Consider the following 26,953-nt stretch of genomic DNA (forward strand, 5'->3'; position numbering starts at 1 on the left):
TATGCCCAGAAACTAGTGGGAGTCTTCTTTCAATGGGAACCACTACAGAATATTGAGGCACAGACAGCACAAATCTTCATAGGAACTGGGTGCCTCATCTTTGGAAGTACTAGCCAAGAGATGCAGAACCCTGTAAAAGAAGTATTAGCCTCTGCTGAATCAGCAACTTCCCAGATGCCCACTGAGAACGACCATAAAGAGGTTTGCCAGTCACAAAAGACACAAGGATCAATTGGGATTTTATTAGCTAAAATACCAAACGTGAAAATCAGAAGTGTTGGTAGAAAAATAAAAACTGATATTCACAGTCCTGTTCTCCCTGCCTTATAAAGCTTTGTTCACGTTTGCCGCAGCAGTTAGTGGAACAGTTCAGGGAAAAAGAGCTTTGACGCGGCCTCTCCATCTCCCGCACAAAGTTGGGCTCACGGTTGCAGGCCTTGGAAAGAGCTTGCTGAAGAAAAGGGGGTTCCGTCGGCCACAGTCCCGATACACGGTGGGGTTCATGAGAACAGTAAACAGCATTGATGCATTCACAAGAGATCCGCTTTTAGGCTCCACTGGAATTCAACAGGTTTCACATTTGCTAAGCATTTGGTAGACCCTTCCCCTACCCCAAAAAAACTTAACAGGAAGTTAACATATTAAACTGAAGAGAAGAAAGTTAAGAGGAAAAAAGATCAGAATATGATACCAACGTTTTTCAGATCAGGGGAAAGTTAAAGTGACAAATTATAGATATAAAGTGCTCAACCAGCCTTAAGGCATGGGGAAGCCCCAACCAAGTGGTTGGAAATTCTACAATGTGGTCAGAGAATCTGACTGGCTAATTCTGATTTGTTACCTACAAAAAAGACAGCCATTCCCTACCTACCTGCCACAACCCCTCTCCCCCAGTCAGCTTCTGCAATTGAAGAAGTGAAGGTCTGTCATAGCTTGGCAAAGCCAACCACATGACCCAAATTCTACAATGGAAGGGTGACATGGAGAACGGGAGAGGTACTGGACAAAAAGATGAACTTCACCAAGAACTTGGATTATATATTTTTAAAAGCCTAACTGATCAGAGCCAATTTAAACATTCAGGAAAACATCATCTCCTAAAGGATGTAGGGGAAGTTTGTTTCAAAGCATCCCACAACCGTCTCCCTGTAAGAGAGGAGCTGTCTAGATATTGACAAAGGGGCATTTTTAAACAAGCAATTACCTGCTTGTATTTTGACACTGTACAGTCTCAGGAGAGGGCTGTACATCTCCTCCCCACCCCAAATACGAATTGATGCTGCAATGGCCTCAAGAGTGAGAATGCAAAGATCTATCTTCCAAAGACGGACCAGTAAACACATAGAATCTCCGCCACCCCCAAATCTCTGGAGGAAGCATTTCTGAATTTGCAGATAACAGGTCACGACTCTGCAGAGGATGGCACTTGAGTATCAATGGGCTGGCAACAGTAGTAAGACTGGACCCTGGAGGAGAGGCAAATTGCCCAGGCACTTGTAGGGTTCCAAAAAGAAAGATCCAAGTCCCCACAGCAGGGAGCTGTCTGCAGGACAATTACTGTTCCTATATACATACTTCTAAAAATCCAGGTCTATATAACAAGATTTAAGACAACAGATTATCACAATACTCCTCACGTAATACAAATGTTAAGAAATGTTTCACACGGAATCTGCACAACCTAATCAACAAGGACATTATTAACAAGGGAACAACCCAGCGTTCAGGAACTGATTATCGTAGCATTTACTGGATTTCATCCAACTACCATTTGTCTCGCAAACAAGGGACACAGCGAGAACCTTCACGGTTCGGTAAAACTGCACTTCATATCCATGCCACATATTTTGAGGTAGCAACAAAGCATTCTCCCCACCACCACTTTTGTCTCAGCCTTCGCTGCAGTCTAAACACAGCAATGACCAGAATCCAAGATTTTTTGCAGAAGAAGCCCCTCACCCTCTCTCTTACAGCTTCAAATTCACATTCTTCCATAAGAAAAGGTTTAAGTCCATTAAAGTGCATTCTCCCTGTCAGGAATGAGATTTAGTAGTGAAGTTTCTCCAGCGGTACTATCCTAGGATGGATACTTTCGGTTACAGTAAGACAGCTTCACCATCACACATTTGTTTGCTGAATAAAAAAAAAAATTACCCCAAAACAGAAAAGCTTGGCACTTAAGGTTACAAAAATGTTTACAAAATATAAACAAAGAATTGGCTGAAAGCTTGTTCAACGGCGGATGCAAACATTTCCAGGCTACATGGCAGTGCTCCAGAAATATTCAGACTGAGGGTGGGAAACCTGAACTCCAACAGTATCTGGAGGGGACAGCTCTCACCATTCCTGACTGTTGGCCATGCTGGCTGGGGCTGATGGGAGTTGTAGTCTAACAACATCTGGAGGGCCACAGAGTTTTAAACCTTCTATCCATCCCCCACTCACTCACACATTCCTTGTATTGTTTGACAAGAAGAGACTTGATCAAAATATTCTGCACCAATGTCTCATTTTCAGTTAGAAAGCAGCCAGGGTTGTGCCAGAATGTCATCTGGAGACTATAAGATGTGTTTGTAGAAGGATGGTTTCCTCCAGGATCTTCAGCCGGCTGGCCAAGGATGAGATGGGGCTGCTCCAGGCTGCCAGAGATAATTACTGGAGAAAAATTGCACAGATCCACTGAAGTTCTCCCCAGTGAAATGAATGGGGTCTGTGTCAGAGCATGGAAAAGCTCTTCTGTGGCCTCCATCCATTTCAGTGGGGCTTGCATAGAAGAACTTCCCCATGGACATGCCCTTTTTCCTCTTCACCCCCAGAATCCTGCATAGTGCTGCTCTGTTTGCAATGGCATCTGATGCGGGATGCTAAAGGGTGGCTAAAATCCGTAAGAAAGAAATCATCACCACACCGAAGGTCTGCCCCACTCCAAAAGTCATGGCCACAAAGGGGATCATGTCCTTTCCAGCAGCTTTGTAAACACCGGCAATCGCAGCACCTGTTCAGGAAGGGGGGAAAGGAACATCATAGGTTGGTTGTTCATCTCCCATCATCCCTTTCTTCTCACTTGATAATACACAGCAAAAGAAATGAAGGACAACTGTCATTCACTTTTCTTCTTCCTCAACCTGGTGCTCTCCGTATGTGTTGTATTGCAACTCTCTTCAACCCCAGCCAGCATGATCTGGGACTCATGGGAGTTGTAGTGCAACCGCATCTGGACAGAACCTAGTTTTAGGAATGCTGCTAAGCCAATAGTTAAAAAACACAAAAGCAGCCTGCTGGGTGAGCAGTTGTTTTCACATTTTAAACTCTGCTCCTCCTCCAGGGAGCTCAGAACAGCATATACGATTTCCTCACCCTCCCCTTTTGTCCTCACAATGTCATCCATGGAGCTTCAGCCCTGAGTGGGGGATCCATACCTAAGGCTTCCTAGCCTTAGTAGAAACCACAACACCACTAGTATGAATACCAAAGGGTCGTCCGAAAGCAGGGCACAATAGCTTCTGCTGTTGTTAACATCAAGCATCTTGGAGTCACATACATACACCCTCACTGACAGCCATACTTCTGGCTGTCACAGGCTGGAAGATGGGTAGCAAAGAGAAGAATGGCAATCCCCAATGGCCTCTCAACTTTCAAAAGGTGTCAAACCGTCTCCATGACAGATGTGATTGACAGGTGGCATTGTCCAGCCAGTCAGGACCCACCTGGGTCAGAAACACTTTTAAACAGCCCAGGCTCGCTCAACATTGCTCATCTGACCACCTACACATGTGGGTACAAGAAACCCACTTGTAAGTAGATTTGATAGGATAGATAGGCTTGAATGAAAGGGCTCTTTTTGTTCTTTGACTATAGCAACATTCTGCCTCTTCCATTTATCCTCCTCCTTTCTTTTTTATTTTTAACAAACCTCACAAAATGTGGCTGTTGAGGTCTTGGGTGTGTTTCTGCGAAAACTCCCAGGATTATTCCAAACTCTCCCGTGCCGAATTGGTCATGTTATGTGGGGGGATGGAGGAGAAAGACAGAGAGAGAGAGTGCTATAATGTAAACGCTCCCTCTTCTAGCGAGATTTTATGAGTCTGAGATTGGGAATCCCAGATTTGTTCCCAATATGTCCTGTCATTGGACACAGAAACAAGGAGATTGCTAGGCTGCTGGGATGCAGCTGGGGCAAAGGAATGTTTCAAACAGCCAACCTACTTGATAAAATCCCAGCTGCTAATGGCCCCACGAAGCCCATCAGCAGGATGCTCACCGACATGAACCTGCCGTATCTGTGCCGCCGGAGAGTGAAGAGGGCCAGGAGTGCTGCGGGGATGTGGAAAAAGAGAGACGACACCATTGCCCACAGGAAGACGCCATACCACATCTCTGCCATGAGATAGGAGAGAAGAGGGTAGTAAGAGGAGAAGAGCAGCCACCTGGATCAGGCCAAAGGGCCCATCTGGTCCAGCATCCTGTTCTCACAGTGGTCAACCAGGTGCAGTGTGGGAAGCCCAGAAGCAGGACCCCAATGCAACAGCTCAAAGTAATGATTATGTGCTGTTCTTTTTTGATACTACCTTTAGTTTTATATTATGGATTGAGCTTCAGCAGTTGGACCATGGTTGCTTTTTAATTATTAGCTGTTTTAAACAACTCTAAGGAAGAAAAGGGGACGCAGGTGGCGCTGTGGGTTAAACCACTGAGCCTAGGACTTGCCGATCAGAAGGTCGGCGGTTTGAATCCCCGCAACAGGGTGAGCTCCCGTTGCTCGGTCCCTGCTCCTGCCAACCTAGCAGTTCGAAAGCACATCAAAGTGCAAGTAGATAAATAGGTACCGCTCTGGCGGGAAGGTAAACGGTGTTTCCGTGCGCTGCTCTGGTTCACCAGAAGCGGCTTAGTCATGCTGGCACATGACCCAGAAGCTGTACGCCGGCTCCCTCGGCCAATAAAGTGAGATAAGCGCCGCAACCCCAGAGTCGGCCACGACTGGACCTAATGGTCAGGGGGTCCCTTTACATTTTTAAGGAAGGAAAAAGTAGGGTATAAGTCTTTTTAAGTAAGAAATATAGATTAGCTGCTTTGTCTCATGCATTAAAGTATCTTGGGGGCAACTCTGGAGTCAGAAACCCTTGATTAATCTATATGTGGACCCCAATCTACCTGTTGCTTACCCTTGGTCAGCCTTCGCCAAAGGGATGGCCTCCCTCTTTGGCTTTGGGCTGTGAATTCCTGGCTGGGGCTGATGGGGGAATTTCCAGGGTGGTCTCCACACACTTTGAGTGGTGAGACCAGCAGCAGCTTTCCCAGGTCTTGCCCACCCCCACCTGGAGACTCCAGGGACAGGCGCGCCCCTTTCCTTCAGAGGCACCCACAGTGACCTTGTCCTACCCCTCCAAGTGGGACGGGGGAAGGAGGCGACGCGGGTATGTGCAGAGGGCGCCCAACCCCTTCGCGGGGCCTTCGAAGGCAGGCGTGGCGTGAGCCCCGGAACCTACCTGTGAACTCGCAGAGGGATTCGGCGCACGCGGCTCGGGTGACGTTTCCCGAGCGAGGCACCAGGTGGAGGCTCAGGATCTGGTGCAGGAGGCCCCCCGGGGCGGGAGGGACCGAGTCGTCGCCGCCGCCTCCTCCTCCCTCCATGCCTCCTTCGACATCAATATCCGCTCCGCCAGTGCCACAGAGAGGAAATTCCAGAGCGGTTCCAGGCACGAACTTCCGGTGAACGAAGCGGAAGCCGCCCTTTTATTGCTGTACTGTAAACCGCTTTGAACGTATTTTTTTATGACACAGCGGCATACAACTATTTTAATAAATTAAAAATGAATATAGGGTCCAGGTTTTAATAATAATACATGAATAAATTTGTTGAATTGTCGACGCCTGAGCTCGACTCCACATTCAGGCAGGCTAGGCCGCTTCGTCCCTGGCCTAGCATATCTCGTTAGGGTAAAGAGAAGGAAGGGCAGTGGGGTGAATATAAGTCATAAATGAAAAAAGGAAATAGAAGTAGAAGCTGCCTCAGTGGGAGAAGCCCGTTGTACCCTCAGACTGCAACTCCCGTCGTGGATTACTGAGTTTATTAAAAATAAGTATAGAGCCATGACCACTCTCTGCGTCCTTTTCTTCTTCTCCATGGGATTTAATAGCGCAGCAAGCCCGAGGTAAGGGCCCTGTCATCGTCACCCACTAACAACAGTACGATCGCACTTCACTCACAGCCTTTTAGGGAGCCTCAACTTTTTCACAAGCCGCGATTAAAAAAATAAAATCTAAGCGTTGTGTCACTCTACACTTCTTTATCTCTAGGGTTCATATAGTGAGGCACTCTTGCTCAGGAAACCGGATGTGCTCTATGGTGGCAGAAGTACTTCCTGCCCTTTACTGAGGGAGCGCTTGAGCTCCGCCGAAGAGCCATGTCGGACTCGGAGGAATATTCGTCGGAGGAGGATGAAGATTACCTACCCTCAGGTGGGCGGCCCGGTCCCCGCGCTCAGGAGAGGGCCGGGCCCGGGTGCTCGGTCTCTCCCCCAAAAAAGAGAATGCCTGGGAGGGCTTCGGACTGGGGTTCCTACGCGCAGAACGCCTCTTACATCCGGGCTACACGTTGTGTTCATCACGTGACAGCAGCCCCGGCTCAGCAAGTTGAGCTGTTGAATGAGGTGGACGGAGTTTGAAGGGGGTGGAATGGGCTGAACCACTTCAGGCTACAAATGGAGGGGAGAAATCAACGTTTCAGTGCTCTCTTATTGTTGTCGTTTTTATTTTATTTTTATTTGTTGTTATTATTTTATTGCCTTTATATCCCACCTTTTTCTCCAAGGAGCTCAGGGTGGTGATATTTTCTCCCTCCTCATTTAATCCCCACAACAACCCTGCGAAGTAGTTTAGCCTGAGAAGCAGTGACTGACACAAGGTCGCCACTTGTGAGCCTCATGGTTAAGCGAGGATTTGAATCCTGATCTATCAGGTCCTAAAAGGTAAAGGGACCCCTGACCATTAGGTCCAGTCGTGGCCAACTCTGGGGTTGCGGCACTCATCTCGCTTTACTGGCCGAGGGAGCCGGCGTACAGCTTGCGGGTCATGTGGCCAGCATGACTAAGCCGCTTCTGGCGAACCAGAGCAGCTCACAGAAACGCCATTTACCTTCCCGCTGGAGCGATACCTATTTATCTACTTGCATTCTGATGTGCTTTCGCTAGTCCAACACTAACCACCACACTGGTTTTCCAGTGAGAAAAACCCTATGTAAGTAGAAAGCTAGGGCCACAGAAGTTTTTCTTGCTGATGTGCTGTTTTTCTCCTTGCAGGGAGCTTTCACCGTTTAAAAAAAATGTTACCTTTATTTTAGTAACAGTATTAAAGTGACATCGCACTATAAGGCTAATAACAAAAATGTTTTTGAAGTTCATTTTTGTTAGGTTGCTTTGAGTTTAGTTTTTCTGAAAAGACAGCTAATAAATATAAATAATAATATCACAATCATTTTGGTCTTGTTTGATTTGAAGGCTTAGAAGTCCTACTCTGGACTTGATTTATTCCAATCAAACACACTCAACAAAAATGCAGGCAGTAGCTTCTCTAAGGGTGAGACATAAACCTTTTGATGTGTAAAAGTGTGGTGTACCTCCAATTTTAATTTAGAAAAAGAATATCTAGGATTTTACATTAAGATAATAAGTAATGGTTTCTTTTTGAAGTTGACATAAAGGAATGCAAGACCATGGGAAGGAGTGGAATATTGAATGATAAGAGTTGGGTGGCCCAGAAAGACCACTGTAGTGCAGAATACTGCCCAACTGCAATCCCATAGGACCCTTTTCCCATATAACATGCAATCCCAGCCTAACTATTGCTGCAGGCACAAAATCTGTTGAAATGATTAGTTTTGATAACTAAAGCTGTGTTGATAACAGGTGAAGAATACAGTGAAGATGATGTAAATGAATTGGTTAAGGAAGAGGAGGAGGAGGAGAAGCCATCACACAGGGAAAAATGCAAGAAGAATTCCAAGGAGATCACATGTCGGTAGGCACCAGCTTCATTTGATGTCAGTGGAAGTGAGTGAGCAGATTAAGAACCCTGTGGCTGGCTCTAGGAATGTACATATTTGGTTCTGCTTATGAAAAAATAGCTCAGGTCAAGAATCATGCCTTCAGAATAGGTGGATCCTTAGAGAGTGATGACAGTGGAAGAGGGAAACTATCAGTAACACAGCCAGCTCATCAACAGTTCTCAGCCGGTTCAGCAAGGAGCTGGCTGAGAATTCCCCCAGTTTTCTCTTTCATATCTGCCTAGGTTTTCTTCTTTATCTGAGATAGTAGCCATTAAAATGGCTAATTATACCTTGACTGAGTTTTTCACATTTGTGTCTCCATTCTTGTTTTCTTTCATTGTAGGGGTTGCAGTGGTGCATGGGATACTGACATACTGTCATTTATCAAGCTTTCAGTCTTAACTCATGATTCCACATTGCAACTACTGGGCTTTTGAAAGATCACTTCCGCAAAAGTATAATGTAGGCAGTGGATGTAAATCATTTGCTAATGTGAGTATGGTTTGGTGATATTCATTCTTAGGAAAAGGAACAAAGGATGTGGCCTCTTCTTAGAACCAGGTGGAGGAGAGGCATCAAAGGATGATGAAAGCAACAGTGAGGATGGCGAGTCGGCAGAAAGCAATCCACATATGAAAGAAAGTGATAAAAGACAAAAAGAGGATGCTTTGTGGGCCAGTTTCCTCAGTGATGTGGGCCAGAAACCAAAAGCACCTCCTGCAGTTCAGGCGTCTGGCTGCATACAGAAAGACAAGGTGAGAGGGCATGTGTCATTCAGGCATTGCTGTTTGGAGAGGGCCCAATAGGGGTAGTATATTGCCTTTGATAATTAATGTCTGCAAGATATTTGGGTTTCCAACCAATCACTAATCAAAGACATCCAGAGCAAGGGAGATTCCACACAAATGTCCAACCAGGGGTGTTTGTTGTTGATTCTTTCTGACTATCCTGGTTTGCTGTTCCAAGAAAGTAGATCAGATTGATGATGTTACAGTGGCATCTCGGTTTATGAACTTAATCCATTCTGGATGTCCATTCTTAAACCGAAACCGTTCTTAAACCGAGGCGCGCTTTCCCTAATGAGGCCTCCCACCGCCGGTGCCCTTCCACCATTCAGATTCTGTTCTTAGGCTGAGGTAAAGTTCGCAAACCGGGACACTACTTCTGGTTTTGCGGAGTTCGTAAACCGAATAGTTCGTAAACAGGGCTGTTTTAAACCGAGGTGCTACTGTATAGAGATTACAGTGAGAAATGGGAGGAGAGAGAGATGGAGGAAGGTAGTTAAGGTTGATCAACACCAGTTTTGCCTGGAAAGAAATTTACAAGTGGAGCCATGAATGCCATTATTTGCAACTTGGAAAAGTCTTCAGACTACCCTTGCATAAATGGCATTATATCAATCAGGTCTTTAAGTTTCAAATGATAGTTCATTTGAGGTTTGAGATCTTGGGATGAAGAGGCAATTGGTTCTTTTTCATGACTTTAAGCAGGAAGTAGTTGAACCCATAACATCTAGGCATGAGATTTGTTGATGTCAGGAAATGGCCTGAAGAGGAGGACTGGGGAATGCATTCTATGTCAGACCAGCTTCTCTCCGATGGAGAGCTAGAGGGGGAAGAATCGCGCGCGCGCCCCATCCACAGCATGTTCATAAGCACACACACACACACACACACACACACACACAGAGAGAGAGAGAGAGAACTGAACAGCTTAGGGAGGAGTTACCCAGTTACAAGATAATGACAACAGACCTAGAAGGGAGGGGGAAGCTAGCTGAGACGTCACTTGAGAGTTTGTGAGGGGGATCCCCTCACCACAGACTTGGAGGTCCAAACGTTTCAGAGAGCAAAGGAGTCAGAGGGAAGGAGGAACTTTCCGTTGGTGCCTAAAATGTTGTAGAAGGCAGGAGGAGGATTAGACTAGCCAACTGCCCTCCTTGCGGAGAGCTGTGTATTTGTGCTTACAACATGATGCTATAATAAAAGGACTATAGATCTATCCACCGCTTGTTAATTCTTATCTGTGAAGCTACTGAAGGGAGATGAGGACTCTCCACACCTGACAGTTGCGTTGCAAATCTTGGGGTTCCAGATCACACTTGTTTTAATGCTCGAATTACCAGGGAAGTGAATTGTCATTCGAAAATCCAGATTAGATGGGAGTGAAGTTTGAATGGAAGTGGAAGCTGATGGCAGAGAAGCTACTGTTGGTATTGGGCATGGCATTGCAAATCTAGAACATCTGAACTTTAATGAACTTGAAAGAGAATTTGGGCTGGCTCTGACATTTGACAAATGTGGTTTCTCATAATGTTTTGGTTAGCCAGCTGAAGTGAAGAATTCATGCAAACCTCAGAAGGTGGTGGAGGGATCTGAGAAGAGCAAAGTTGCCATCACCAAAGTCTTTGACTTTGCAGGTGAAGAGGTGAGGTGAGTTTGGCCTCTTGCCTTTCTAGCCACAATGAGCCATATCCCTGGTCCTTTTTGAGCAATTGCATTTAACTGTTTGCCTCAACTGTGTCTAAAAATATCAACAGTATTTTATTAAAATATGCATATCCTTACTTTCTGTCCCATTATAGGGTCCCCAAAGCATCTTAGCAACATTCACATGAAGATTTAGGTTTCAGTAGAACATAAAAACAACAAATGGCATCAAAGCAACATAATGGGTGGATAAGACAGGACCACCAGATGTCCTCCAAACAAAAAGGCTAAACAGTGCTGTCTCCAATGGGTTATGAAAGGCTGAGGGGGCAGAGAATTTCACAGTAGGGACACCACTGGCAAAAAGCTCTTGACCCCTGTATGCAGATATTGTGTGTTAGAAGTGACCTTGTGTTGTATTTCTAAACCATCTAATGACTAGAGCTGGGGTCAGCAAACTTTTTCAGCAGGGGGCCAGTCTACTGTCCCTCAGACCTTGTGGGGGGCTCGACTATATTTTTAAAAGAAAAAAAAAAATGAACGAATTCCTATGCCCCACAAATAACCCAGAGATGCATTTTAAATAAAAGCACACATTCTACTCATGTAAAAACACCAGGCAGGCCCCACAAATAACCCAGAGATGCATTTTAAATAAAAAGACACATTCTACTCGTGTAAAAACACAGATTCCCGGACCATCCGCCAGCTGGATTTAGAAGGCGATTGGGCCGGATCCGGCCCCCGGGCCTTAGTTTGCCTGCCCATGGACTAGAGTATGTTGGCAAGTTCATATAAGAGGAGACAAGTCTTCATATATTCAGGCCCACAACAGTTACCTAGTGATATAACATTGACCCAGGGCCAGGAACTGGATAAAAATTAACTGCCTTGTCAACAGGAGCTGCTGCACAACAACAGAACCTTGCTTCTGTTTCATGCTGTGTAGCTTCAAAATTCCCATTGCTTGTCTGGACTTTTTCCTGCATTGATATAAAAGTGGTCTAGACACCCCCCCCCCCACATTAACCACTGAAAGATCTAAAGAGAAAACTCTTCTCAGCAAAACAATAATTTCTCATCCTGACACAGATAGCACTAAATGTGTTATAAGCCCCTGCACTTGTGTAAATTGAAAGAGTGTGCAGTAATTGAACCAGTTCTTTTGCTTAGGAATTAATCTATCAGGCCATCGACTGTAATTAACGACCAGAAAGAAAATCTGAAAGCAATGAGACAGTCTCATCAACAGCCAATATTCTAGATGTCTGCTCTGACATGAGAAATTATGGAAGTTCCAAAGTACCTCACCCTTTGCTTAAGCCTGCCTGGAAAATGCCAGAGACTTTCGTATCTCATTAGAGAAAGGAGCAGAAGAGTTTTCCGGATCAAACCAAGGGCTCATCCAGTCCAGCATTCAGTTTCCCACAGTGGCCAGCCAAATGCCGTGTTGAAGGGAAAAAGCAGGTTTTAAAGGCAGTAGGTCTCCTCTGATGTTTCTTCTCAGCATTGCACCATACAGACATAAAATAACCATATGACAGGGTACACACAGGTCCCGCTTTCTGAACACAATAGGTTCATAGGAAATCGTTCCTTACGCGAGCATTTGCATAAGAAGCTGATGATTTCCATTACTTCCTATGGAAACATTTCTAATGTGTGATTTATCTGTTGTCTCTTCCCTTCCTCCCCCCATGGTTTGTGCCTGAAGCGGCTGCTGCCAATCTGCAAAAGCCAAACAAAGGAAAAACTGATTAATCTGATCTCTCCCTCCCTCAGTGTTTTCTGCCCAAAATGGCTGCCCATGACCAGCAAAACACAAACAAGTATGGAAGTGAGCGAACTCCCGCTGTCTGGATATCTGAACTAGCCATTAGGGTATAATTCTTTGTGATTGGTTAACTGAGATTTTGAATAACATGTGTTCCAATAGCAGGACCTGCATGTACTGGTAATTGTCCATTTTGACTAGTCTTTATCTAGTTTATATGTTCTGTCCTGATTCCATGGGAAAAAATCTTTCCGGGTTGGACTCCTATCAGGGATGCTGCCAAGTTGCAGTTTATAAATAAGAGTGTTTCTACTGTTGCAAACCAGAACTCTGCAAATATACCCTATACTTACTACATATTCCATTTATGAACAGTCAAAAACCAAATGAAACCTGCAATTCTTAGCATACCAGTGCTGATTGGATTTTTATCCAAACCTTGGCCATTCTCCAAGACCTCTATCGTCAGTCCCAAAAAGAATTAATACAGCTCCCAACTGATCTTAATTTATATTTGCTGTAACAATTACTCCGTTAGACACAGTAAATGTAATAAATTGGAACTGGAAGCAGATGCCATTTAATTGTCAGTGACCTTATAAATGAGCAGTCAGGACTTGGTATTGCTTGTAGTGTTTTGTTGGGATCCTTATTGCACATTGGTTACCTGTGGAGGGGTTGGCTAGATGGGGAGTACTTGGGGGAGGCTTTAGTAAATAGCCAGTTCAGTGTGAATCAGTAGCCTGATGGTATGGTTTAAAGGGCAAATGGCATCTCAGTTTTCTTAAGACACATTGTTCCAGGGCTTGGCAAGTAGTATTGTTACTGATGAGACTTGCATTACGCATAGATTACCTGAGCCTGTAATTCAAGAAAGATATTGACAGACTGAAGAATATTCTGAAGAAGATAAGATACCTTGAAAGCACATTATATTTGGAAGAAACTTGAAGGAACTGTTCATGTTTACCCTAATGAAGAGGCCACAGGGAGGGAGTATGTTGACACTTCATGTGTTTAGGAAGGAAGGGAATCATTGTTCGCCAGGTCCACTGAGGATACTCCAGGAAGTAACAGGTTTAAATAACAGGAAGGTAGATTTCGGTTAAATGTTGAACAGAACTTCCTAAGTAGATGATCACTTCAGCAACGCCACAAAAACCATCGTTCTAGGGATATTGTAGATTCTCCTCCAAACTTTTTGAAGATGGTGTCTGTTGAGGATGCCAAAGCAATAGATTTTGAACTGAAGAAACTACACTGTCATGGATGAAGGAAAAAATGACTGCATAAAAATGGGTTAGATAGCATTTTTCCTGGACATTTTCTTGGTAGGAATTAAATTTATGAACGACTTTTGGAATTAATATGAAAAAGCTGTATATGAATTAGTCTGTTAGCTGTGACAGCTAACGTTGGTATGTTCACTGGCCAGTAACCAGATGCTGTGGCTGAACTTTTTTTTTAAAAAAAATATTTTTTATTAAGTTTCATATTACCAAATTAAACACATCAAACCAATTAATCCAAATTATAACAATACATATCATGTAATCCAATTGTTTTTCAAATTATAAATTTTTGTGGGGGGTACCCATGCTTCTTGATCGGCAGGAGTCCAATCCTCGAATATTTGTGCTGCTTTCATCTGAAGAATGATATTTCCAGTCCCCTCTTCTCAATCCTTGTCATTACTCATTTTCCTTTTCATTCACCTCTGAGTTGCTCCGCAAGTGGGTTGAAAAAAAACAGTCTTATTTGTGTTTCTGTGTGGGCTTTATACTGCTCTCTCGGAAATCACTCTCATCCAATAGTCCAGGCATTTCCGATCGAGCAAGCAATCGCCATTTTGTCGTTCCGATGAAATACAGTCTAAAAGCTCACTCTTTAACTTTCCCGACCTGTTGCATTGTAAATTAGTCTTTTTCCAGGAGGGCTGCCCCTTCCAGATCGCAATCTCCTCGAAAATAATAAATCTTCTGCTCACCCTCCCCAAGACCAAACCTCCTGCAACACAGGTCTCGTATCACATCTCCATTCTAACTGCATCACAAAGAGAGCCCTTCTTCTTTCCAAATCCTTCACAGAGTAAAACCTTTAAGTTCATATTATTCCCATACAATTCATTTTTAGTCCCATTTGCAATTAGTTGCTGTGACGGATCTTCTAAGAGGGAGGGTTATTAGTTAATCACATAGAGCAAAAAAATAAAAAGTCATTTCCCCCTCCCTTTCAGTTCCATTGCATTCCATTCCACATACCATGTCTGTAGTACTTTGATGTAATCTTCCGTCTCAGTCTTCTTCATTTCGATGGTAAAATTGTTAGCAGATAAAAAACACCTGCCTCTCTTGAAGCATGTGCGTTATCTTTCACCAATTTTTTTCCTTTTAACTAACGCAACTAGTTTCGCACCTGGAAGCAGCTTCGGAGGAGTTCCAAGGCCCGCCGAGGGTTGTGCACCCAGTGCCTCACCCCCTCCTTCTTCCGAACTCGGGGGTGATTTATGGCAACAGCGGGTGAAAACTGCATCTCTCCCTCCTGGAGAGATGAAGGGAGACTGATTTACTCCCCATAATCAGTCTCTAATTACCACGTGCGGGCTGGATAGATGTTAATATCCGCCATCTTCCAAGGTGCCCCTAGTGGCCCCCCGATGCTGTGGATGAACTGGGTGGATACCACAATCGTGCTCTGCTTGTGGGAAAGATTAGCTCCTCGAGGCATCTGACTTGCCACTATTGAAAAGAAAGTGCTAGGCCTTTTGTCTTATTCAGCAGGATAATTCTTTCATTCCTAGGGTCTTTTCCAGTATGCCTCTAGAAGTTTGATGCTTGGTGGTGGTCTGTTGCTTAGCTGAGAAGAAATGTTTTAAGAGGGCTGTGCATCTTCAAAGCAGAGCTGCTGAGAAGAATCACCCAGTGAACTTTATGGCATACCAAGAACTTGAACCCAGGTCTCTGTAATCATTGCAACACCACACCGCCTCTCACAACTTTATGGCCACCAGCTGCCTCTATAGTTTCTGCTCTGCACACGTGTTCCAGCTTTAACATATGGCTTTGGTATTCTTCCCTCTCCTTGTGGCAGGGTCACAAAGGAAGTCGATGCTACGTCTGAAGAAGCCCGGTTCTTTCTGAAGCAGCAAGAGCAGAAGACTGTCGTCCCAGCATCCTCGCCTACTGTTTCTGGGTAAGCCCTAGCCACCTGGTCCTACAGTTCCAAAGCTTCTGTGGACATTAGAATTCTGCTGGGAGATTGTAATGCTTGCATCTTTGGTGTTGGCAGGATCTTGGGACCTCTGTACTCATCAATGAGTTGCTTGGATTCTAGTTGTGAGACTTTCCCTTGCTCCAGTCACCCTCGGGGGAAGTAAATGAATGAATGATCCAGGCAGGGTTTCCCGAAGTTGAGTCTGTAGCTGTTTTGGGACTACAATTCTCATCATCCCTGACTACTGGTCCTGCTAGCTAGGAGTGATGAGAGTCTAAAAACAGCTGGAGACCCAAGTTTGGGAAGCCCTGAAGTAGATCATTCTTGCCAGGGAGGAAGGAGGGTTCACACGCAAGTCACAGTGAGCTCTCATCCATGAAAGAACCTGAGGTCTGCTTCCATTCTCCTTGAGAGGACAAGTGGCCCCTGAAGAGGTTCTATGGCTGCACACAATATTCTGGCTACTTCCCCCTTGAGCTGAAGTGCATTGTTTCTGCCCTTCTCTCTTGTATTCTGTCTTTCAAGCTGAAGTTGCAAGCTTGACAATTTGAGGCCATTGCAGAAAGTGCTTCCTGGTCTTAGTAAACAGTAACCATACAAGTGGGGTGAGAGTACTTGGCAAGAAGTTGTGATGGTAAAACCAGACATACAAAAAGCATAAATAGCCATATTATTCCATTGTGGTGGTGGGGAGTATAAAATCCACAGTAGGACAATTTTATTAGGACCAACCCAAATCACTCTAAATGTCTTCAAGTTCTCTATTGTTTTAATTATTTTGAAATATACTCTCATTGTTCTGGGTTTGTGTGTATTGCTGTATTTTGTTTTGGTATGATTAGCTGGTCATGCTCTCTGTATATCAACCATGATAGCTGCAGGGATGAAGGGTGATATAAAAATATTTTAAATGGTAGAATGTTGAGCAAACTTTTGAATTCTGCAGAATTCTCCTTCAAGCTGGATGATAGGCAAGATGGGATGCTCAACCCCCCCCCCCCCAATAAAGTGGGCATGCCATTAAAGCAATGTCATTTGCAGGTTGAAGCAGAAATGTAATAATTTATTTAATAACACAATATGCCATTCAGTATAAACATTCTCAACCATAAAACAGTTGTAAAATAAGTGTTATAAAGTTATGCATTGACCCCAAGACTGAAGACAGTGTTTGACACCTAAGGTTATAAGTTTTACTCTGAGTAGACCCTTTGGGATCACTGGACTTTGGCTGTATTCCAAGCACAACTCTACTTCTGAGTAGAGAAGCTTAAGCTTGTGCTGTAATAAGGCCAGTTGACATCAAACAATCAACTTAACTTAGAACAACCTGTAAAGAGCAGATTCGAGAATTGCATGCCACTGGACTCCCATATCAATGAGCATTTACCCCATTTCTAAACCAGCCTTCCATCACTTAAGATCCCAGGGTGATTTTTGCAACGCAAATATTAACAATACATATAGAACAACTGAAAGCCATGTAATGTTTGGTTTATGGATGCAGGCATCTGGGCACCAAATTCCTGTCCTGCTAAAGCCTGCACATAACTCCAGGCAGGGGTCTTGATGGAGCTGATAGCTCTTCAGTTCCATTGCTGCGTAATAGTTGAATCACACCTGTACTGTGGACCTGCTGCTACACAGTGTGAAGGATTCCTTGCTAATAGTTAAATGAAATATTCTCAGATGTTGGGTTTTAAGATGAAGGAGTTTGGTTGTGGGTTGGGAAAGTTCCACCTGCCCCCTCTCCCTGCCATGCTGTAATCCTGGCAGGTCTGATTGTTCCCACCATTCAAGCTGCATTAGCCAGCGCACAGTGACTCCACTTTGGGAACAAAGATTCCATTTTCAGTCTAGATTTCCCTGCTTTTGTAACCCAAATTCAGTGTGCTAATCACAGCAGAGGCTATGAGAAAACAGCTCCGGTAGCAATATTGTTAGAGCCAGGCCTTTCTGTTTGGGCTTATTATAGAGTTGCTTGCTGTTAATAGCAGCCTTGGTCTCTCACTCTCATCTTGGTGTTTTCCAAAATGACAGCCCTGAGTTTGTGACCTCTGTGGCCTCTTGTCACCTCCCAGGTTGCTGTGAATTGTCAGCAGGTGAAATTCAACTTTAAAGCAAGTTGGGCAGCTCCCTTTTCCTTAAGCATGGACTGGATTGAAGGGTCAGTCTTACATAAGTTGAATCAGTGCATCAGATCAGTGGCCTGTTACAAGATGCATTCCTTTCTAGCATTTGAGGGGTAAAGACAGAAATGCATCCTTGCTTCCAGGAGCTCCCTTGAAGCTTTGGTTTATGTATCTCTTTTGGTCTTCACCCTGCTTTGTGCTGAGAATTCAGGAACCACTCCAAGAGTTATATTGGATCACCTAAAGAGGTCATGGGGTAATCGAAGCCTTCTGCTGTAGCTGGAGGAGCCTCTTGTTTTCTCCTGTATATATGCTGATGCTGCCGTCTGTCTCAGAGCAGAAAGCTCTTCAGGAAACAGCCTGGGCTGGGATTGTATCCTTCAGGGGCTGGGCTGCGTCTGGCTCCATGAAAAGATGGCCACATTTCCTGCTGTCAACATCCACTTTCAGTGCCTGTGTTAATTCTGCTGAACTGCTGCTTTCTTTCCTGGTGGCAGGGGGGCAGTAGAAAAGAGGTGCAGAATCTGTGGCTGGGCTGCAGCTTCCATCATCCCTGGGGGTGTCAGCCCCAAAACCTTCTGTCACAGGGATATATAGACTTAATTTTGGAGCAATTTGAAATATTATCTTTTGGCACTAAGGCATGTGGTGAGATCAAAGTGTGGTCCCTGTTTGTTTGCAAGAGAGTCCTCTTCAGCACCCATGGAGCGGGAAGCTTCAGGTTTTTGGTGTGGATAGATTTTTTTTTAATGGATCACAGCCACCAGGGGGTGCAGAACCACTCTGAGCCATGAAATCAGTTACTGTCCAGGTGATGTCATTTCATCTACAGATTTAATAGCAATTAGAAAACTCTTTGTCAGGCTAGAAGGGGCCTCATTCCTCTGCATGTCCCTCCAAGAGCTCTAACAGCTTTTCAGAGGCCAGCTGCTCCAAAAGTCCCACAGCCAGTTTGAGTAGGCTGCTTTCCAGACAAATCACCTTCTTCTTTGCTCTCTGTGTGCTGTGTTGTAGTTCCTATTAGCCTGCTGCATCACCCTGAGAGCTCACGTCAAGAGGAGGCCTCTTGCTGAGAAGACTGCAGCCCTTTCAAAACACTGTCTGCTAGCCGCTAGAAATGCCATTAAATGGAGTGGAGACCTGGAGTCTCAACCAAAAGCCTGAATGCTAGACTTCTGGGCCAACACTTAGCTCCTGTGTGCGTGGCGCTGCTTAGTCCCATTTGCTCCCCTTCTTTGGAAGGGATATGACTGGAAGCACACCCCTGTTCCTGAGCAAATCTTAATTTGGCTGCGCAGGCCAGCGGCCAGCTGTGGAAGCCATTTCCTGTGGTTTGAGACATGGATGCTTCTTTCTGCTGTTTTTGGTGGAAGCAGTGCTCTTTCTCTGGATTAGCACTCCCCCACTCTCCCTGCAATCCCAGGGATTTAGACCCTTCTGCTGTGATGCTGCGTGTCGATTCCACGCCAGACCCAGGCAAGGCGTAGCCATTAGGAGGAAGCTGATTGGGCCAGGCCCGGAGGGGGAGGGGCCAGGCAGGGAGCATCTGTCCTTCATTTAGCTGCTCTGTGCTTTGTGGAGGCTGGGAGGGAGCACAGCTGCAGAGCACCAATTCTGCAGGCACCAGCCAAAAGGGGAGCTTGGAGCAGCTCTGAAAAATGTGCCTTGGAACAAAATATGGCTCCTGTAACGGCAGGCGTTTTGCCCTGAAGCACAGCGGTGCACTTTGAAAAGAGCAACGCTGGCTTGGTTGAGAACTTTTTGGGGGGAGGCGTGCAGGGAGAGCGACAAGGGACTTGGATTCGGGAACCAGCCAGTCTCAGTAAAAGTTGGAGCCCTGTGCTGTACGCTAGACCAGAAAAGTGTCCTCTTTCAGCAACCAGGCCCTTCAGATGTTGAGTTCTAAACTTATTATCTCAGCTGTGAAAGTCCAATGACTAGCCATGGTCTTAAACAGCAGCTGTTTGGCAGAGGATGAGAGTGAGATCCTGATGATAGTCGCTGTGCTGCTCATGAGAAAGGGCTTCTCGTGTTACCTTGGGCAGGTCACTCATTGGGCTTGTTTTCCAGGCAGGGCACGTTTCCCATCTCGCAAGTGCCAGAGACCTCTTTCTGGGAGACTGGCTGTCCTCGGGCTTCTCATACCTTTTCTCAGCACACCTAATCACACAGGATTGTGCGGAGGATAATAAAGAAAATGGGGAGAGACAGGGGTGCTGATCTGAGGAGCTGGGAGAAGTGGTGAAATTAAAAACGTTACAAACTAGGGGTGGCTGACCTATGGCCTTTCATATATTTCTGGACTGCTGCTCCCATCATCATCCCTGCCATCTGACTAGGGCTGACTCTGCCCACACCTGAAAGTCCACAGGTTACAAGCAAGAAAGGCCACAGGTCAGCCACCCTTGTTACAAACAAGCATTTAGCCTGGCTGTTGAACTGAACAGAGACATCTGGATTGTGTTTCAAATTTTGCACTAGCTACACAGGCAGCAAGGAGTGCAGAAAGAGTGAGAGTGTATTGTTGTACACCTTGAGGCCCTGAATTTGGACAGAATCTTGAAAACAAAAGGGATGGAAAATGTTTTCCTCTGACTCATTGTTTTCCAGTAAAATATCCTGAATGCTGGCCTTAGCCGTCCATGGTTCTTTCCCCTCAGCCTTAGAATGCAAGTCGTTTCCGCTCTGACTTCTCAGAATGGCCCCTGATTGGCAGAAAGGAAGTTATCCCAGGAATGCAAATAAACTGCAAGCTGGAGACTCTGCTGACGGGGTTCATGGGAGTTTGCAATGCCGTTTCCACGTCTGCAGTGACGGATCTGCAGAGGCCCCATTAAGGCCGTGTGGCGTTTCCTGCACACCCTGGGAGTTGGAGGGCCATGCTGTTTCGTTACTTAAGGGCTAGAATTTCCCACTGGGCAGATGGCTGTGATGTAGACTCTTTTCCAGGACTGGGCCTCATTCATTGGGAGACTTCTGCTGTCCAAAGAACTGGCTTCAGAAACTCCAGTGACATTTGAGAAGCAGTGGAGGATTCTGCTTTGGTGGTGCTCGGAGCAAAGGAAAGGGAGGCCCAATAATCAGTGTTCAGACGTTCTGCATTTTTTGTAAAGCCTTCCCACGGCACTCCAAAGTTGTGTGTTGGCAAGGCAAGCTGACTGTGCACCTGTGGGCACTTAATAACTTCGTGACTCACTTCCTTGTGGAAAGTTGGAGAGGAAAAAGTAAAAAGTTTTGTTAGCTGCAGGCAGACTTTTGACATTGTTATCATAAGTGCATATATGTGGCAATAGTTTTATCAGAATGGACCATGGGAGGCACTTTGGTTCAAGAGCTAGATGGACTTTTGGATGGTGAAGCCTCTTTGTGCTATGGATTATTCTTCTCTCTCTGCTCCATTTGTAAAAGGAAGCAAATGGGAGCCTTGTTTGTGGGGTGGTTGTTGTGGCTACATTTTATTTATGTGCTGTTTTTTGGCCCAAAGCTATGAGCAGCATATTGAAATTAACAGACTATACAGTAGAGTACAGTAAAATGCTGTAAAGAAATCCACAAACAATTGATATAAGACACCAGAGTAGCAACCTAGGAGGGCCAGGGGAAGGCCTTCCCAAGCTCATGGATTAAAGGGTGCTCTCACCTGTCATCCATCCCCACACACGTGGGGGCTAGAAACCTGAATAGACAAGACCCTGGGGAGCTGCGGTTGGGTAGAGCTGTAGGTAGCACTGGGCTAGAGACTCCAGTGACCTAACATGTACTCCAACATACACTGGGGTTTCCTAATGCTATAACTGAGAGGAGGACTTCAGGCTCTATGACCTGAACAAGTCCAGTGTATAATTGTCTGGATGCATTCATCAAGTGTTAGGTTCTCAAGAGATGCTGTGCAGATGCCTTCAGCCATCTTCCTCTTCTCCAAGGGACTTAGAAGTAGTGACCATAATACTTTATAGTGTACTTTAGCATGTTCAGATGGTTTTGCATATATTCTGCAGTAATCCTTAACAACAGCCCTTTAAGTAGACTGGTATTATATCTCCATATTGGGAAGTCACCAGCCTGATTCACTCTTCATGTCTTAGGCTATGACTCCCATCAGCCCCTGCCAGCAGCTCTGATGGGAGGTGTGGTTCAAAACATCTGGAGGACACCAGGTTGTGAAGACTGGTAGAGAGTGCATTGGTGGCAGAAAAGAGAGTTGAACCACAGCTCATTCCCTAAACTGCTGAGCTGCTGCAGATAATGATGGCTTGGGCCCACCTGTAGGAATTTTCACCTGCAAGGGGAAGAGCTGCCAGGTTGCTGGACTCTGGAGGAGCTCTGCATCCCTCACTTGGGCTCATCTGCCTTGTTTTGCTGGGATTTCCTTGAACCTCCCTTGTAACCTGCCTTCTTGTCTCTGCCAGAGTGAAGCGGCCGAGTGGCATGAACAGCCTCCTGGGGAAGATAGGCACCAAAAAGCAGAAGCTCAGCACCCTGGAGAAATCCAAGCTAGACTGGGAGACCTTCAAAGAAGAGGAGGGCATCGGGGAGGAGCTGGCCATCCACAACCGAGGGAAAGATGGGTAAGAGGGCAGCATCCTCCAGCAGGCATAGCAGCATATCTTTTCCAGGGTTTTGACATTTGTGGTTCTTTCCACAAACCTTGAAACTTCAGATAAATACTTCAAGCAGGGAGCAGATTCCCAGCTGTCCCTTTGGTCTGGCACTGCCTGTCCCTGTGACATCAGGGGTGGGCAGTTTTTAAGCTGGTATCAACTGTGTGTTTTTGCTGGAAGTTTAAGGTCCACCAGGCAGAGCCTGGAAACTGGCCAGTGGAACAACACAAAGTTATATTTTATAAGACTGGAATAGAGAGACCTATAATGCAGTTAAATTGGGAATTAGAAACCCTTGCTGAGCTAATGCAGATCACCCAGGAACGCACCAATAATAGATCCCGGGGCACCCCAGTGTACTCCACACACATCTCACCACCAGTGTATCTGCAGTGAGCTCCAAGTTTGTGAAACCAGAACACTCTTGTTCTGGCCTGGTCTGGTTTTGCAAGAGATGAGGAGGATCTACACACAGAGAGAGAGGGGGGGGGGGAGAGAGAGAGATTCTTCAGCTGCTTCTCATAATGGTGTTATGTAGGGCAGGCCCCACAAGAAATGCCCCTTTGGTTTTGATCTGTGTGCCTGGCAGTATGTAGGACAGGCCATGTGAGAGCCCTGGGGTGTTTGCGGGAGGAGAGATAGGTGGCCTTGTGCTGCCCCACTGAGTTATGGCAAGGGGTTGATGAGGCACAACTGAAGGTTCCACAAAAATGCACTTGATTTCATTCGTGCTTGTCTCCAGTGTCATTATTGGAAATTATTTATAGCTTGCAATTAGTTGGACAATTTGGGTTATTTTGTTGGGGAAGGAAAGTCAAGTGAAGGACTTTAGTTCTGCCTGATTCTTAATCTTTCCCACTCTCTTAAATCCATGTGCAAAGTTGTTGCCCAAGACATGTTGCACATGGAATGGGCTGCAAGAACTTACTGGCGACATGGGAGCACCAGTGCCCACCATCTGCCAGGGGAGCCTTGTGCAACAATGACTGCCTGGGGCTGAAAAAGCAAGGTGGCACTTGAGGCAGTGAAGCCCCTGCAAGGGCAGCAGCAACAGGGTCTTTCCATAGTTTATTTCCTGGCGTCAAACTGGAGGCCAGACTGGCTTGTGTTTTGGTGTCTCTGGAGCTAACCCACTGCCTCCTTCTCTGCAGGTACTTGGAGAGGAAAGCGTTTCTGGAGAGGGTTGACCACCGGCAGTTTGAGCATGAGCGAGACATACGCCTGAGCAACATGAAACCTTGAGACTGCTGCAGAGCCCAGTCCGAATCATGCCTCTGATCTGGCTAGCCTCAGAAGGCAGCAACTCATAGAGTTATGACCTATATGGATTTTCTTTTTCACCACACTAGTGAATAGGTGAATGGAGGTCGCTGTGGCAGGTGATTTGCCTGCCAAAGGGCTGCTGTGTGCAGGAGACACCAGAGTGGTTCTGCTGGGCGCTTGTCAGCAGCTGCGGTGGAGGTTTTCCAGATCTCCCTGCTCCTGGTGGTTAGGAGGGGCAAAGCAATCTTTATGCTGTGGCAGTAGCCTGCTCATGCCCGCTGCCTGGGCACCACTTCCCTGGGGCATCAGCTCCATGGGTCTCCCAAGGGCTGCAGACTCACAGAGCGCCTCCGTGCAGCTGGAGGGCTTTTCTTCCCAAGGACACAATGCACTCATGCATTGTGTCTGCATTAGGCCCATTGACCCACTTTCTGAAGACACTTCCTCTTCTCCCTGTGGGATCTCCGCTGTCGTTTTTTCGTAAACCCTTTCACCAGGATTTTTTTAAAAAAGCAAGTCCTCTGTCATGCTCTGCACGAACATCGGAGGAACAGCAGCGTGCATGTGAGGAAAGTCGGCATCCCTTTGTTCCTTTGAATAAAGTGTAAAAACTTTATTGTCGGGTGTGTCATTCTTCATCCATTGGCAGGGAACCTTAAGACAACTCCTTTTATCAAAGCAAAGACTGGCTGCTTGGACAGAGTCCAAACCCGTTCTCACAGCCTTGATCCTATGTGCTAGGAAAATGCATGTGGAAAGCTGTAACCGATCTTCAACACGAGGAGCAGGACCTGGCGCATCATTTGGTGCTTTTTCTCCCCATAATCCCCTATGGGGATTCACTTGGAGACCACCTGGAACTCAGGTGAACGTTTGATCAGCATTGGGAACTGGCTTCTGTCTGTGCGTGTGTGTGTGCGCGCGCATGTGTGTGTGTGGCTGTCTAAAGTCCACGTTCTTGTAGAGAACATAACCAATAAATAGAGGAAACAATGGGAAGCAGTTGGGGAAGAGATAAGGAGGCAGCACCATGAACTCGGGATGCATTGTACAATCCTGCAGGTGCAAGCATGCCTTGTATTTGATCCATCAACCCCTTTCATGTGGGTGGGGCAGTGGACTGGTCCTAGTCGGACCAACAGAGAGAAATGTAATAGTCTCACAACTTTGGGGGACTTACTTTCTTTACAAGTGAAACTGGAGGCAAAACTTTTTATCTGTAATCTGGTAGCACCATTGAAGGAAATAAAACTGGTGCAGAATTCTGCAGCCCTGCTAGCATTGGATGTCGGGCTGTGCTGCTCCAGTACCCCTTTGTCTATCTCTGCTTCCTGTTGTTCAAAGGTATTTTTTTATTTCTACCTTTTAAAGCCTTAAAATGATCAGGGACCAGCACAATTGCCGGACTGCCTCCTATTTGAACTTTTACACAATCCAAGAACATCTGTCGGGTTTGTGCTTTGGGGCAGTATCCTGCTTTTTTTATTTAACCCTGTCTTTCTTCGAAGGAACTCCAAAGTGATATTAGTTTCCCCCTCTCTTCCCTGCCGCCAGCTCTATTTTATCCCCACAGCACCCCTGTGAGGGAGGTTAGGCTTACAGATAGTGACTGGCCCGAGATCAGAGAGTGAGCTTTGTGGTTGAATGGAGATTTTCTCAGTAGCATCAATAGTGTTAGAGAGGACTCAATAGGCCTCAGTTCTACTTGATTTTAGGCAACGGGTAAATTTTTCATTTTTTCTCTCAGGCTTTTAAAAGGTGAATGTTAAAAATCCCCCCTCCCCCTGGTCCAAGCTCTTTCTGGATGTTTATCCAAATTGATGCCTTTTTAGTTGGTGTTTTGTTTAACAATTGTCTTAATTGAGGGGTTTTTCTTTACGTCCCGAACTGTTGCATCAGGAGTGCATTTGTGGAAAAGAGTCTGAGGACACAGACAGCTATTTAAAATCCTCCAGGCCTCTGCCTGGGAGAAAGCAGAGCAGACTCTTTTCACCCCTTTGGCTTGCAGGACCTCCTTTCCAGCCAACCCTGGATGCTTTTGCGCTCTCCAGCAGCTGCTGCCACGCTGGCCCTGGCTTGGGGGCGCCTCTGCTTTTCCAGCAGCTTGTCACAAATCCTCACACACACCCCTTCAAGAAGGAGGGCTCTTGTCCTTCTCTGATACAGGGGGAAGGAGTGGCATGAGGAGGCCGTTGGTGGTTGAGGAATGGAACAGTTTCTGTAGATCTTCTCGGCCAATGCAGCCCCAGGGAGCCGTCAAAAAGCAAGCCAGAGAATGAGGTTAATGTTAATTCTCATCGAAAATGTTGTGGGGCTCCCCACCACCACCACATGGTTATTTTTGTCTCGGTGGTTTTATTGCATGGTTACCTATTCTGAGACACAGACACAATATGCACCATGCCATGCACCAGGGAAAGGGGAGAGAGGAACGAGCCAGGCTCCACAATCCAGTGATTTAATTTTTTCAGGGGCGGGGGAGGAAAGTTGGTATATTTTATAATGCCCCCCTCATCTCCAGCGAAACAAACCTTCCTGTGTGTAATAAAATTAGCACAAGGTAGTACTTGGCAAACTAGGTACACCAAACCTCCCTGAAGTTCCTTCGCGATATGCAAGGAACTTTTCAAGAAGGGAGTCTCAGTTGGTGCAGCTGATCGTTATTACACTTCCTCCTGCACTCAAGTGTAGAACAGCTGCCATGTGGGGAGAGGAAGATATCTTTGTACACCCCTACAGTGGTACTTCGGGTTACATACGCTTCAGGTTACATACACTTCAGGTTACAGACTCCACTAACCCAGAAATAGTGCTTCAGGTTAAGAACTTTGCTTCAGGATGAGAACAGAAATCGTGCTCCGGTGGTGCGGCGGCAGCAGGAGGCCCCATTAGCTAAAGTGGTGCTTCAGGTTAAGAACAGTTTCAGGTTAAGAACAGACCTCCGGAACGAATTAAGTACTTAACCCGAGGCACCACTGTATTTCGAACCTTCCCTTACCATGCATGTATTATTACCTGGTGTTGCACATGCCCCAGTTCCATATGACCCAGACAAGGGGATAACAGGGGTCAGCAAACTTTTTCAGCAGGGAGCCAGTCCACTGTCCCTCAAACCTTGTGGGGGCTGGACTATATTTTGAAGGGGGAAAATGAACGAATTCCTATGCCCCACAAATAACTCAGAGTTGCATTTTAAATAAAAATGATACATTCTACTCATGTAAAAACACGCTGATTCCTGGACCATCTGCAGGCTGGATTTAGAAGGCGATTGGGCCAGATCCAGCACCCAGGCCTTAGTTTGCCTACCCATGGGTTAGAAATATGGACAATTCATATGCTGGGGACAGAGGCAAGAGAGGTCTTTAGTGGAGTTTGTTCTGTACTATGAGATGCTTCTGACGTCTTGGCTCATAAACACTGTGTGTGTGTGTATGAGATACACTCCATTGATTTCAAGAGCATCGTCAGCTTTAACAGCTGCCCTTGGTTCTTAC

General features: G+C 45.9%; 2 protein-coding genes across 3 annotated transcripts; one reads left to right on the top strand and one right to left on the bottom strand.

Annotated features, from left to right (window-relative positions):
- Positions 1 to 222: 222 nt before the first annotated feature.
- Positions 223 to 6,221, bottom strand: TMEM170A (transmembrane protein 170A). Of its 2 annotated transcripts, none has more exons than XM_081017099.1 (3): positions 5,487 to 6,221; positions 4,207 to 4,314; positions 223 to 2,995 (listed from the first exon to the last, which is right to left on the bottom strand). In XM_081017099.1, the coding sequence occupies exons 1-3, from the start codon at positions 5,629 to 5,631 to the stop codon at positions 2,865 to 2,867; spliced, it is 384 nt and encodes a 127-aa protein (XP_080873225.1). In that variant the 5' UTR covers positions 5,632 to 6,221; the 3' UTR covers positions 223 to 2,864. The 2 variants fall into 2 exon arrangements, with proteins under 2 accessions (XP_080873225.1, XP_080873224.1); XM_081017098.1 differs by having other exon boundaries at positions 4,207 to 4,377; positions 5,487 to 5,711.
- Positions 6,222 to 6,302: 81 nt separating this feature from the next.
- CFDP1 (craniofacial development protein 1) lies at positions 6,303 to 24,072 on the top strand. Its single transcript, XM_081017071.1, has 7 exons — positions 6,303 to 6,459; positions 7,905 to 8,016; positions 8,568 to 8,799; positions 10,370 to 10,476; positions 15,338 to 15,439; positions 22,002 to 22,160; positions 23,345 to 24,072. The coding sequence occupies exons 1-7, from the start codon at positions 6,405 to 6,407 to the stop codon at positions 23,433 to 23,435; spliced, it is 858 nt and encodes a 285-aa protein (XP_080873197.1). The 5' UTR covers positions 6,303 to 6,404; the 3' UTR covers positions 23,436 to 24,072.
- The last annotated feature ends 2,881 nt before the right edge of the window (positions 24,073 to 26,953 follow it).

This window comes from Podarcis pityusensis (genome assembly GCF_964106645.2).
Source record: "Podarcis pityusensis genome assembly, chromosome: 8".
Lineage (NCBI taxonomy): Eukaryota > Metazoa > Chordata > Lepidosauria > Squamata > Lacertidae > Podarcis > Podarcis pityusensis.

What these genes read in the sequence shown, in the direction of transcription:
- TMEM170A (XM_081017098.1), bottom strand. Translation starts at nt 5,631, where the DNA reads ATGGAGGGAGGAGGAGGCGGCGGCGACGACTCGGTCCCTCCCGCCCCG. An exon ending in ATCCCTCTGCGAGTTCACAG is followed by an intron (nt 4,378 to 5,486) that starts GTAGGTTCCGGG and finishes ATCTCATGGCAG; the next exon opens with AGATGTGGTATGGCGTCTTC. An exon ending in AGCAGCTGGGATTTTATCAA is followed by an intron (nt 2,996 to 4,206) that starts GTAGGTTGGCTG and finishes CTTCCTGAACAG; the next exon opens with GTGCTGCGATTGCCGGTGTT.
- CFDP1 (XM_081017071.1), top strand. Translation starts at nt 6,405, where the DNA reads ATGTCGGACTCGGAGGAATATTCGTCGGAGGAGGATGAAGATTACCTA. An exon ending in TGAAGATTACCTACCCTCAG is followed by an intron (nt 6,460 to 7,904) that starts GTGGGCGGCCCG and finishes TGTTGATAACAG; the next exon opens with GTGAAGAATACAGTGAAGAT. An exon ending in TTTGCAGGTGAAGAGGTGAG is followed by an intron (nt 10,477 to 15,337) that starts GTGAGTTTGGCC and finishes TCCTTGTGGCAG; the next exon opens with GGTCACAAAGGAAGTCGATG.